The 14,532-nt window shown below is 39.2% G+C and overlaps 1 protein-coding gene across 2 annotated transcripts in view; it reads left to right on the top strand.

Moving 5' to 3' along the window:
* Positions 1 to 14,532, top strand: part of LOC110300352 (putative ATP-dependent RNA helicase DDX60) — a 130,769-nt gene that overhangs the window by 34,885 nt on the left and 81,352 nt on the right. For both annotated transcript variants that reach the window (XM_029480658.2, XM_021170508.3), the window contains exons 13-18: positions 1,612 to 1,769; positions 4,217 to 4,469; positions 8,715 to 8,881; positions 10,582 to 10,740; positions 12,307 to 12,456; positions 14,398 to 14,517. In XM_029480658.2, coding sequence (XP_029336518.1) covers positions 1,612 to 1,769; positions 4,217 to 4,469; positions 8,715 to 8,881; positions 10,582 to 10,740; positions 12,307 to 12,456; positions 14,398 to 14,517 — 1,007 coding nt within the window. The remainder of the gene's footprint in view (positions 1 to 1,611; positions 1,770 to 4,216; positions 4,470 to 8,714; positions 8,882 to 10,581; positions 10,741 to 12,306; positions 12,457 to 14,397; positions 14,518 to 14,532) is intronic.

Raw genomic sequence — 14,532 nt, 5'->3', positions numbered from 1 at the left:
GTTGATGGCCCAGGACTGAAGGGATCATGCAAAGAAGTTGAGGCTTGGCACCATGAAGAGAGCCTATGAGAGGCTATTGGTGAAGCCTAGTTGCAGTTGAAGACCCCAGCGTTTTGGAGATGCCAGTACCATGGGATGATCACCAAGAACAGCAGTGGCATTGGAGTGGATCAACCTGAGCTTAGTGTGCTGCAGAGGGCAGAGCTGAAGAAGTGATGATAGCACCTTGGAGAAGCCTTGAAGATCACATGTGGATCCCAGAGATCGGAACAAGAACATGTAAAGTTGAAGAACATGAAGATGCACAGTTTGTAGTTTGCCCAGCTGTCTTTAGGTCTTGCTTTGGTCCAGTATTTCCTCACTATGATGTTTTAGAATTGTCATGTATATCCTGTGATATACATGTGGTATATATGTGTTGGAGGTATGTGATCTGCTTTTTGATTTTTGACTTTATAGGGAATTACAGTTATGTAATTAGATGAATCTCAGAAGAGCTTTTGAGCTTTGGACTTTTAACATTGTTGAGACTGTTAGAGACTATGGGACTTTTGAAGTTGGACTAAATATATTTTGCATTATGCTATGGTTAGGTTTAGCACTCACAGACTTATGTGTTTAAACAAGTCTATGGGTGCCAAGGAGTGGAATGTGTTGGTTTGAATATGGCTCAGGGAATAGCACTATTAGGAAGTATAGCCTTGTTGGAGAAAGCATGTGTCTTTGGTGGGCTTTGAGACTTTTCTCCTTGCTGCCTGGATGCCAGTCTTCTGAATGCAATCAGAAAAGGACATAGAATTCTCAGCTCCTTTTCCAGTGCTATGCCTGCCTAGATGCTGCCATGCTTCCTGCCTTGATGATAATTGACTGAACTTCTGAACCTGTAAACAGGCCCCAATTAAATGTTGACTTTTTTTTATTATGTATTTTCCTCAATTATATTTCCAATGCTATCCCAAAAGTCCCCTATACCCTCCCCCCCAACTTCCTTACCCACCTATTCCCACTTTTTGGCCCTGGCTTTCCCCTGTACTGGGGCATATAACGTTTGCATGTCCAGTGGGCGTCTCTTTCCAGTGATGGCCGACTAGGCTGTCTTTTGATTAAATGTTGACTTTTATAAGAGTTGACTTGGTCATGGTGTCTCTTCACAGCAGTGGAAACCCTAACTAAGATAGTAAGTAATTAGAGTACATTACATACATATATGAATTATCAAAACAACAATTAATAAAATTAAAACAATATTCTTGGTATTTCTTTTGGAAGCAGGCTATGAAAAATTGTCTTGGAAGTGTTAGAGCTTCTGGGAGTTGTTGACCAGTGGTAGCGTCCTTAACCTGTGTGCATGGATTACTAGGTTTAATTCCATAGACCAAAAAAAAAAAAAAAAAAAAAAGTTTAAAAAATTGTCGCTCTTTTAGATATGTTAAAAGTTATTCTTTGGATGAGAGTGCCTAATTTAAGATACCTTCTCTGACAAAACTGATTATATAAAATTACTGTTCTATAATAGAAAGAATACTGTTTGTGTATAGAATGGTGTGAAGATTTAGAGAGATGCTACTAAGAAACCATAGAAATTGTATATAAGTTTTTTTCTTTTCTCAGACAGAAGAGACCCCCGTTTTCTTAAAAGTTTGCAGACGTATCATCGTTTTCAACGATTTTATGGGGAGTCATTAGAATCAGTCACTTCAAAGACCATCACAACTCAAGGTCCTAAACCAAAGAAGGATTGTATTAAGTCCAAGAGCACAAAGGCACATGTATGTTTCTGTCAACATTTTATTATTATAAAAAGCTCTGTTTGCTATTTCTTATTGAATTGTTATTTGCTCATCCCATTGATGGGTTCTTTCCATAGATGTCTTCCTTTATTACTTATGTGGGTGTAGTGGTTTGAATTCAATGTCTCCTATAGTCTAAGTGTTTCTATGTGTCTCTCAGTTGGCAACACTGTTGGACAGGCTCAGGAGGCAGTCTTTGCTAGAGAAAGCATTTCACTGGAGGCTGGCTTTGAGTGTTTATAGATTTGCCCCTTTGAGTTGATTCTCTGCTTGCAGTTTAAGATGTAAACTTTCAACTTCTAGCTCCAGATGTTCTGCTTTGATTCTTGGATGCCCTGCCATCATGTGTAGGTACTAAAAAGGGGCCAGGGGAAAGAGGCAGGGAGGGGAGGATAACCCACATCTGGCCAGAGTTCCACCTATGTTCTGGGCAGGCAGATGTGGGAGGGCTGCCAGATGCTTTCTACTTGGCCCCTGGTGGGCATCTAAGCCTCTGGCCCACTCAAAAGGGGGTGAACAAGGGATAGCCTCTGAAACCAGGGGCTCAGGGCAACACCCTGTCACCCTGGGGTTACGGGAGAGAGGGCTTAGGGAGAGTGTTTCCTACACAGGCGAGAGTCTGTGCAGCAGGCCTTGATGAGCAAACTGTCTATGGTTTTTAAAGCTTTATTTTAGAAAGGCAGGGGAAAAGAGAAAAGGTAAAAGAGAGAGAGAGACTGGCCATGGCCAAGAGGAGAGTGTTGGGGCTGGTCAGCAGCTCATATGTCCGGGTTCGAGCCTGGAAGGCATCTTGAAATCTGGAAGAAAAGAGGGAGTCTAGGCGGGTTGAGAAATAATGGAACCAAGACATGCTAGTCTGCTCAAGGTTCAAATTTTTAATGGCGGACTTGCTTTATAAAAGAGGGGGGAAAGTCCATTCCTGCCATTTTATCCTTGGAGCCTGAAAACAGCTGCAGGTGATGATGTGGAGAATAGGGCATAATCTCCAGAATAGCTTGGGGGTGGGGTGGGGCAGGGTGGGGTGGGGTGGGGAGATGATGGGGGGTGGGCCTCTCAGCAGGTAGCAATATCTTGAAGAGGAACAGAGGCAGTGGCAGAACAATAGCGTGATCTAGGGAGGAAGGCTCCACCCTAAATAATCTCCTTAGTGGCAGCAAGGTCAAGTTCTGGCTAGCCTGCTTCAGGCTTATGGGAGGCTACAGGAGAGAAGGGAGAAAAGGAGAGAGAGAAGAAAGGTTAGAGAATAAGAAAGAAAGAGTAAGAGGGAGAGAGAGGAAAAGACAAAGAGAGAGGAGTGAGAGATGCTGTGGTGTATATGTGGAAGTCAATGGGGAGATGCTCTGGTGTGTATATGAAAGTCAGTAGGGGAGACGCTATGGTGTGCATATGGACGTCAATGGGAAGATTCTCTGGTGTATATACAGATGTCAATGTGTGTATGTGGAGGGCAATCAGGAGATGCTATAATGTATATGTGAAAATCAATGGGGAGTGCCAAGATATGTATATGGAAGTCAGAAGAAAGATCTGTGGAATCCTCTTCTTTCATATTTACATAGACTCTGGGGATTGCACTCCAGCATCAGGCTTTCAAGACAATCATCTTTACTTGCTGAATCATGACACTGGCCCTCTAATTTGTCCATGTAAAGTGAATTAAAACCATCTAATAAACCAAAATAAAAGTGGGTCCATACTGTTTTTAAATTAGTTAAGAACATTTATTTAGGTAAGTCGAATTATATGTGTCTATGTACTACACACACACATATACACACATATACATAAATATATGTACACATATGTGTGTATATGATCCCTCTCCACTCCTCACTTTCAGCCTTCTCTTATTTACTCATTAAACATTAAGGACTAAATGCCTTTGGCTTAGGCAATCTAGGCAACTTTGGTTCAATTTTGTCTCAAGGATCTCAGTCTAGAGAGAAAGAATTAGGCATGTTGGTACAGATATAGTAAACCTTGAGAAATTTGATAGATCATTGGCAGAGGAATACCATGTAGGTTCAGAAAGAGATCACAATAGAAATATCATAATCAAGTAGGCAATAGGAGGGTGACTTGATAGGAAAGGCAGCAGAAAGTCCCCAAAAATTCTAGAGAGTAAGTATCACTGCATAGAGACATGAAAGAATCTTTTCAAAGTATCTTTGATTTTATTACATTTACTCTTTTATCTTTAACATTGCCTAGACATTTAAGAAGTTATCTGCAGTAGGTCTTTATATTCACTGAGTTGAATTATTAAGTTTCCAATCAACAGCACCTTGATTAAAACATATTTTTATGATTATTCAAGTATATAGTCAAAGTCATCAGTGCATACTTAAAATGTCATTTAATTCAAGAAATATCTGTCTGGAATAGTTCTATCTCACCATGAGATGTGTGTCTTTCTGTTTGGGTAGGAGACCAAGGCTGAAATAATTAAAAGAGAGAATAAGAAGAGGTTAATTGCTGAGGAAGAACAAAAAGAAGAGCAAAAATGGAATGCCCTGTCATTTTCTATCGAGGAGGAGATGAGAAAGAATTTAGACTCAGGAATGAAGAAACTGGAAGAGTTCTTGAAATCATGTAAAAGTTGCTCAGTAAAAGCTCAGGTTGAAAGAGTCGGGTTACAGGCTTGCTTGAAAGCCTGGAAGGAACATTGCCAGGCTGAAGGTATGTGGTGCATAATTCTCTTGGCTTACTTTGGACTGGAGAGTTCATAGAGATGCAGATGCGATGGTGGTGCTTTGTCACCAGTGAACTAGAAATCTGTTTAGTAAGACGTACAAAGGATTATTGACTCTGTAGTCAATCAGCAATGAAATCTCCATGAGGAGGCCAACAGCAAAGGCATAGAATATTCCTAAGCACAACTAACTAGGTTTAAACTAACTGCTGACTGGGCATTGTTAACAGATCCAACAGAGGGAAGGCACAGAGGGAAGAACCCATTACTCACTTTTGAGTTCTGAAGCTTAAACATTTTCTTTCTAGATAGGTTGGTGTGTATGTTTCCCTACTTAGTTTCCCCTTAGTGGCTGTGATAAAATACTTTGATAAAAGCAACTTAATGGAGAAAGATATTATCCTGTCTACCAGCTTAAGAGTATAGGGTTCATCATGAGATGGCATGTATCAAAGTAGTGGGAAGTTGAATCACTGGTCATATCATATTCACAATAGGAAGGCAGAGAAGGATGGATAAATGCATGTTTACTTCAGTTCTAATTTTATATAGCCCAAGACTCCTGCAAAGGACATGGTTCCACCTGCAGTTAGGATGGGATTTCCTGGGTCAATTAATCTAATAAAGATAATCTCATACAAGCCTGTTCAGAGGCCTGTTGCGGCCCGACCAGCAGTCCGCAACGTGAACGGTTCAACTGAGGATGGCAGTTCGAGCTGAAAAGAGAGGATACTAGACGGGGAGGGAGAAAGAACGAGGCCAAGACAATTTCATGTTCAAAGCCTGCCTTTACTAGTTTTGACATTCAGTTATAAAGGAAGGGGGAGGGAACCCGATTTCCTGCCAAGTAACTCGGGGTCCAGTAGCAGGATGAACACGTGTGTGGCTCCAAGCAGCAAAGCGACAGGGTCCAGCAGTGGGCGTGGCAGAACAAATGAGCAGGAAACTCCACCCCTGAGCCAGCAGGTTCCAGGCTGGGGGAAGGGAGACCACAGAGGCCCATCTTCCAGTTGAGTCTAGATTCTGAAAGATTTACTGTCAACACCGGTTGGTTGTTGACAGTACAGACTTCAACACTAATTACCCCTACTATAGAGACGTTTCCCAAGGTCAATGAGGATTCCATGTATGTTCCTTTGCAAGTTCTGTGGATGGGAAAAAAAACACAGAAAGATTAGGATAAAGTAGAATTGAGTAGATAGAGTGTGTAAACTGGTTGGAGGTATATGATTTACCTTAGCATATATTTATCTTTCTCTCCAACCAATACACTGAACCAGGATTTGCAGTTAGATGTGGCTTAAAGGATATAATGCTTTCATTTAAAGGTCACCTGTAGGTGCTGTAAAATTAAAGCAACGTTCCTTCTGGGATTTCCAAGTTCTTCTGTCCAGTAACAAGAAATTGGGCAGGACCAATGGTTATTGGTAGAAGCAGAGACAGGTTGGTAAGGAACAAAATGCTTCCAGGAGACATCAGAAATCCAGTGTTCTTGTTCTCATGCCCAGAGTTGTGACCTTTTATAAGTCATCTAGCTCTTGCTTACTCTCCATATGCACACTGAAGTTTTTAGTTATGTGTGTGTGTGTGTGTGTGTGTTAGCAGAGGGGAGAAACAGATGCATAAGAAGATATTACATTCCCTGAAGCTGGAATTCCAGGTCACTGTGAGGCTTCCGACATTGTTGCTGGGAATCCATCTGTGTAACAAAGGCAGCTACTCTTTTTTTTTTTTTTTTTTTTTTTAGTTTATCCTAAGACTTTTATTTTTTTTTATTACATCTTTTCCTCAATTACATTTCCAATGCTATCCCAAAAGTCCTCCATACCTTCCCCCCTACTTCCCTACCCACCCATTCCCATTTTTTTTGGCCCTGGCGTTCCCCTGTACTGGGGCATATAAAGTTTGCATGTCCAATGGGCCTCTCTTTCCAGTGATGACCGACTAGGCCATCTTTTGATACATATGCAGCTAGAGTCAAGAGCTCCGGGGTACTTGTTAGTTCATAATGTTGTTCCACCCATAGGATTGCAGATCCCTTCAGCTCCTTCGGTACTTTCTCCAGCTCCTCCATTGGGGGCCCTGTGATCCATTCACTAGCTGACTGTGAGCATCCACTTCTGTGTTTACCAGGCCCCGGCATCGTCTCACAAGAGACAGCTATATCTGGGTCCTTTCAGCAAAATCTTGCTAGTGAATGCAATGGTGTCAGCGTTTGGATGCTGATCATGGGATGGATCTCTGGATATGGCAGTCTCTAGATGGTCCATCCTTTCGTCACAGCTCCAAACTTTGTCTCTGTAACTCCTTCCATGGGTGTTCTGTTCCCACTTCTAAGGAGGGGCATAGTGTCCACACTTCAGTCTTCATTCTTGAGTTTCATGTGTTTAGCAAACTGTATCTTATATCTTGGGTATCCTAAGTTTTGGGCTAATATCCACTTATCAGTGAGTACATATTGTGTGAGTTCCTTTGTGATTGTGTTACCTCACTCAGGATGATGCCCTCCAGGTCCATCCATTTGCCTAAGAATTTCATAAATTCATTCTTTTTAATAGCTGAGTAGTACTCCTTTGTGTAAATGTACCACATTTTCTGTATCCATTCCCCTGTTGAGGGGCATCTGGGTTCTTTTCAGCTTCTGGCTATTATAAATAAGGCTGCTATGAACATAGTGGAGCATGTGTCCTTCTTACCAGTTGGGACATCTTCTGGATATATGCCCAGGAGAGGTATTGTGGGATCCTCCGGTAGTACTATGTCCAATTTTCTAAGGAACCGCCAGACTGATTTCCAGAGTGGTTGTACAAGCAAAGCTTCTGCAAGGCAAAATTCACCGTCAATAAGACAAAAAGGCCACCAACAGATTGGGAAAGGATCTTTACGTATCATAAATCAGATAGGGGACTAATATCCAATATATATAAAGAACTCAAGAAGGTAGACTCCAGAAAATCAAATAACCCCATTAAAAAATGGGGCTCAGAACTGAACAAAGAATTCTCACCTGAGGAATACCGAATGGCAGGGAAGCACCTGAAAAAATGTTCAACATCCTTAATCATCAGGGAAATGCAAATCAAAACAACCCTGAGATTCCACCTCACACCAGTCAGAATGGCTAAGATCAAAAATTCAGGTGACAGCAGATGCTGGCAAGGATGTGGAGAAAGAGGAACACTCCTACATTGTTGGTGGGAAGGCAGCTACTCTTACAGTGGAGCCATCTCTCCAGCTCCCTAGCTCTCCTTAAATGTACTGTCTGGACCACTAAAATCTTTTACTCAGATATCATTAGTTAGATCTTAGTTATAGGCCACTTTAACCAGAAGGGGTACCATTAAACATACTTTCTACATACTTAGGTATGTAGAATTAGTAATAGCACACAGTTATAAGTAAGAAATTTCTGGAACTACATGGTAGATGAACTTAGAGTAAAAACTGGCATAGATGTCCTTATTTTTCATACAACCAAATTTTACTTACCCTCCACATCCAGTTCTTGAAATGTATTTCCATAAATACTTCCTTGGGAATCTGACTCCTAACAAGTGTGGTTTCTAATGTTTGGTGTGAGCCAATCACATATCATATAGTCTGTAAGTGAACCTCATGCTCCTGGAGGGTATGACCTCAATTCCATTTACTTGGTAGACTCTTGTATAACAGCTTTTAGTATGAGATTGATAATACTTGTTAAGTAGGTGAGAGTGTGCACTAAATAAAAAAAAAAAGCAGAGCGAGGACAGATGTGGTGATAATGAAAAGGTTAGCAGAGGGGAAAAACAAACAGTATATACAATGCTAGAGGAGTGGGCAGGCTTTCAGAGTCTTGGTACAATAGCTGGATCACACTGAACGAAGGGATTTGGGGCTTATATCTGGGATGACTGGTGGATTACAGTAAGGCTAAATGAAATTAGAATGAAATTTCTAAGATTATAATCTTATACTTAAAAACCACACAACCATTTTTCTTGAACAGAGAAGACATGGCACAACGAGAGAGAAAAGACATATAATTCACTATAAAGTTTTACACAAGACACATTTTAATTTTGAACTGTAAGATTCCCAACTAGTCCTTTCTATTCTAAAATATTCATTAATGGTAAGAGAGTAAGTGTCATTAAGTATGGAAGATTGCTAAACTAGGTGGTTGAGCTTCGTTAATTAACATTTGTTATTTTGATGGCTTTTATAACAACTTTATTATATTTTGCACCAAGGTGAAACCACGAAAGACTTAAGCATAGCTGTCAATATGATGAAGAGGATCCACTCCTTGTTGGACAAACACTCTGAACTTCTGCAGGAAGCAGATCAGAAACTCATAGCCAGATGTCTTAAGTATTTAGGGTTTTATGAGCTAGCAGATTCTTTATATCCAACTCAGGTAACATTTTGTGATAGCTTCATTTTTACTGAACTGTTATTTGCTATATACAAAGCTGCCAAAGACCAACCTTGTCTTGGGGAGGTGTTCTGAGAGAAGGGGTGTCTGGGAGTGGAAGAAACAAAACACTTTAAGTCTAAGTCAAATTGTGGGTCCAAGCTGACTGCCTGTCTTCTGCTGGAGATGACTCCCTAGAGAGCTCTCTATAGATAGCTCTTGGCTCTGTATTGTGCTTGAGACTACTGTCTCATTGTGTTCTGCTCTGCCCGAGACAGCTTTTCAGACTGCTCTCTCTGTGTTCGGTTCTGATCTAGACAGCTTTTTCTTGCTATTCTAAAAAAAAAATCTCTCTGCTTAAGACTGCTAGACTCTCTGGATAACTCATGGGTTTTCTGACCAAAGTCAGAAAAAATTCTAAAAGAACTGTGTTTGCTCTTCAGACAGCCTTCTCTGAATAGCTTCTTGCAAGTATTCTAAAAGAGCTGTGTTCGATCCCTAAGTAATTCTTGGGATTTTTGACCAAGGTTGGAAATACTAGTAGAAAAAATTCTGAAGAGCCATGGAAAACTTTAAAAGAGCTGTATATGCTCTCTATAGATTTTCCGACTAAAATCAGAAATCTGTTAGAAAAAATTCTTGAAGAGCTGTGTTCACTCTTCAGATATCTCCAGATAGCGTAGCTCTCACTAGAGAAAAATTCTAAAAAAGAAATGCTATTGTTTTCTGTTAGCTCATCTCAGGCAAACCAAAAGTCCAGACTTTTATTTACATAGCAGCTCAGTCTTTTATTCCAGGTTCCATTTTGACCATCCCATGAGTCAACATTCTATGATTTTAGCCCCCTGATTCTCAGGAAGGGACAGCAAGCACAAGTATAGACAGTGAGATAGCTAAGTGGGAGGGACCATACCCTGATATTACCTTTTCTACTACATCTGGGCCTAGACCTAAATTCCTTCTGTCCCAGGCTGATCTGAACTCAGGAACCTGTCTGCCTAGTAAGCATAAACAAACAAAAACAAAACAAGCAGACAAAAAAACTTAGCTGGATGGGATCTTGCCTTGGGATCACCACTTCTTAAATCTTGTTATCTCCTTCCTTAGTATCTTTCTGATAGCTGGCTCATAGTGCAGCTGCCTCTGTTCCCTTAACTCTATGAAGGCCCTCATATAATTCATATTGCATTCTTACTGTTGGTCCTGATCCAGGGCTGGGGACCATGTCATTCCACCCTTACCAAGGCCAGGCTGGACATGGCACAATGCATCCTTCAAATACAGTCATCTCTTTTAGGTTTATTTTTTAATAGAAAATAGTGTCTTAGTTAAAACAACTGCCAAAAGTTGAATTAATCAAGTATTAGAAATACTTTATACAACTTGACTATGCATACTGAATGTCAGATGATTTATGCAGACTTTAAAAATTAACCCTATGCTTAATTCTAGCAAAATGATTCAAATCTATAATGGTTGCTTACTTATTTTAAATATGTCAGGTTGTAGCCATAAATATTAGCGTAAACATTTGAAAATCTTGAAATCTACTATTTTATTTGTGCTTCAGAAAAGTGGTAAGGTCTTCATGTTTAAAAGATGTTTAAAAGATGATTAAAAAATGGTTTTCATATAGAAGAATTAAGTCACAATAATTTCAACTATTTAAATTGCTTTCAAAATAATTTTTTAAAACAATATAGGATGCAGCAGATGACATAAAAATGAAGAAAAAGAATAAATATTCAGTTGGGATTGGGCCAGCTCGGTTCCAACTACAATATATGGGTCATTATTTAATACGAGAAGAAAGAAAAGACCCAGACCCCAGGGTCCAAGATTTTATTCCTGACACGTGGCAGGTAAAAATACGAATAAAAACAATTACATTGTGTAATCATATATGACTCCAGGAGTTTCTTAGCGTTAAAGTTGTTTCTCTTTGTGTGTGTTAGTGTGTTCATATTTGTCCTTACCATGAACTGCATAATATTGAGTTACTTAATTTCAAAACTATTTCTTTTAAAATTCTTTGCTGTTTAAAAGGTCTCCTTTAGACTAAATTTTTCCATTTAAAGACATTTAAGAATTCATTTACTATGTAGACCATTTACTTGGTGAGGTGTTGGATGAATCCATATACATAGATTAAAAACTTAGAGATGTCTGTGCTATGCAGCTACTATCATTTTGTACCAGGCTCCAGCTCTTCTCTCTGTCATTTGAATTTCATATGTAAACAATGTAAATATTCACAAAGACGTTTGGCTAGTTCAAACAGTGGGAAACTGTTTATATATTTACAGACTACACATGTTACTATTCTAGATATTTTTCTGACATATCTATCTATCTATCTATCTATCTATCTATCTATCTATCTATCATCTATCTATCATCTATCTATCATTTATCTAATGAATATTGATGGCTACAAAATTTGGAAGCAACCTCTTCTGCACACGTTGAACAAGAACATTATTAGTGTATACAAGTGAAAATTTGTAGGTTCAGTCTTACTAGGTAAGCCACTTTTCATTAATATAATGAAAGAATTGAGGCAGCTGAGCTTTAACATAAAGATGTTTGTTTGCCTTCCACTTCTGGGGTTTCAACATGGGGCAATCAAATTCTCTCCTACTTTCCCAAAGTCTTTCTTTGTTGTTGTTGTTTTTTTTTTTTTTCCACACTGAAGTGTTGCTTGTGGGGAGGACTAGATTTGGGGGGTGGGCAGGCTGTATCGTCTGTACTTCACATAGGGTTTTCCTTCCTTTTGATTAGTCATCATCTTGATGAATAAAATCGTAGGATGTAAAGATAATGCCCCATATAGTCCTGTATAGAGGGTAAGAAGCAAAATGACGAATTGGTGCTCTTTCTGCCTGCCAACCATTTTCTTAGTGTTGTGAAGATAGGGGTTGGCTGTTTCCAACAACTTTGTTTCTCAAAGACACTCTGTACGCCTAACTATTAAAAACAACCATCCTAATACTAACTTATTCTGACACTTTTGAATGATTTCTCTTTTATTATTATTTATTCATTGTACAAAAGAACAGCTTTCAGAGTGATCTTTTCCTCCATGTATGTTGTATACTTTAGCCACATTTCTACCAATATACACACATGATTTCCTGCCCTTCTCAATGGCTCCTTTTTTTCTGAATAGTCTCCTTTCTTTGTGAAGTTAATTCTAATCTTTATACTCCATTTCACACATAAAACCCATCTCTCAGCTGCTCAGAAAACAAATAAGTCACACCATTTGAGAGAATGAGTAGTCCATCAGACTTTCCTTTTACATTTTCTACATGTCTGCATCTCTCTCTTAGTGAGGTTCAGAAAAATCGCAGTGAAAAAAGACTGACCTGCCTGTCTTCGTAGCATGGCTTGTTTGATTGACAGAAATCATGCTCTGACCCCTGCAGCGAGAGCTCCTGGATGTGGTGGATAACTATGAGTCTGCAGTGATTGTTGCCCCAACATCATCTGGCAAGACTTATGCTTCCTACTATTGCATGGAAAAGGTGCTGAAGGAGAGCGATGAAGGCGTGGTTGTGTATGTTGCACCAACAAAGGTAGGGATTGGATGAATGTAATGTTTTTCTTCATGATAGAACTTACTCAGAAATACTAGACATGGTTATGTGGTAGGATTGTGTGAAATAAAAAAAAAAAAAGCACCATCCTACGCAAACATCAGCTACTCTCTGGCCCTGTCGGTCTCGCTGCCGCTATGGCTTGCCCCATGTAGCAACCGCCCAACTAGCTGTCACAAATCCCATAACCAGTTAAAATCAAAACTCTAGAGGCAATGCCGGGCAGTGGTGGTGCACGTCTTTAATCCCAGCACTTTGGAAGCAGAGACAGGTGGATTTCTGAGTTTGAGGCCAGCCTGGTCTACAAAGTGAGTTCCAGGACAGCCAGGGCTACACAGCGAAACCCTGTCTCAAACACACACACACACACACACACACACACACACACACACACAAAACCCAAAACCAAAAAACTCTAGAGGCTTGTAATTTATCAGTTAGATTTATATCAGTAAATTGTTATCCCACAAAATGGCCACACAATGAATTAAGAGCCAAATGACATTGAAATAAATTGCCCATCTAGATTGGACAAATTGTCCTGTAATTATCCATCCTTTGTAAGATATTCATAGCTTACCTGTGACTATTTAAAGCCACACGGAATCTGGATCATCTTTCTCTTCCTCTATCCCCCTTTCTCTCTGTCTCTGTACTCTCTGTACTCATCTCTAAAATTCTCAGCCCGCCTTCCTTTTCTATTGCCCAATTGTGTCTGCCCTCACCTGCATATAGACAGCAATTCACATGGTAGATCCAGTTCCCCTTACTTAGTTTCACTAGTTAAAAATTAACATAAGTAATGTACTTTATCAAGGCATTTTCATACATAGTATTTTGAGGATCTGACTCTATTCACTGCTTCTCTTGCCTGTGATGTCATCCTCCTTGCCCGCTCCCATTTGCTTTCTTGTAGCCTTCATCCCACTTTCCTGTCACATATATTCTGTTACCTTATTTCCCTTCCTTGCTTTATGATCATTTCCTTTCTCATGATTCCTTTCCTTGTTAGAGGACCTATATCTACATATGTATGCATATAATAATGTACACATATACACACACATATAAAAATATACATATAAGTATACATACACATAGTACACATACACATATACATACACACAGTACACATACGCATACATATATATATATATATATATATATACTCATATACATACACTTACACATAGTATACATACACACAGTATGCATACATATACATATATACACAGTACCCATATACATATATATACACATACACACAGTACACATACACACAGTATACATGTACATATATACACAGTACAAATACACATACATATGCACATATACATATACACAGTACACATATACACAATATACATTCATATACATATATACACAGTACACATACATATAAACACAGTACACAATGTATACCTACAGTACATATATATACACATAGTATACATACACATATATATACACAGTACGTATACACAGGATAAATAGGACATATCTTCTCTCATACTTGGATCATAAATTTTATTTTATTTTTTTGGTTTTTTGAGACAGGGTTTCTCTGTGTAGCCCTGGCTATCCTGGAATTCACTCTGTAGACCAGGCTGGCCTCGAACTCAGAAATCCACCTACCTCTGCCTTCCAAGTGCTGGGATTAAAGGCATGAACCACCACTGCCCAGCATAAATTTTATTTTTATGTATATATTTGTGTATTTATGTATGTGTACTATATATATGTATATGTATGTGAACTGTGTGTATGTGTATATGTATGTGTACTGTGTATATATGTATGTGTACATTCATAGCAGAACAATTTTTGATATCTCCATCATTCTATTAAAATTTGCTTTACAGATTACAAATAAAATTTTACTTTATTAGGTAACTACTACATCATTTCTCTGTCAATCAGGCTCTTGTTAATCAAGTGGCAGCAACTGTTGAATATCGTTATGCCAAAAATATGCCAGCTGGTCAATCTCTGTGTGGTGTTTTTACCAGGGAATATCGCCATGATGCCCTCAACTGTCAGGTTTGATATGCTATT

Source organism: Mus caroli, unplaced genomic scaffold (assembly GCF_978045245.1).
Source record: "Mus caroli unplaced genomic scaffold, Mus_caroli_1 scaffold_10, whole genome shotgun sequence".
Classification (NCBI taxonomy): domain Eukaryota; kingdom Metazoa; phylum Chordata; class Mammalia; order Rodentia; family Muridae; genus Mus; species Mus caroli.
This window is presented reverse-complemented; position numbering and strand designations above follow the sequence as displayed.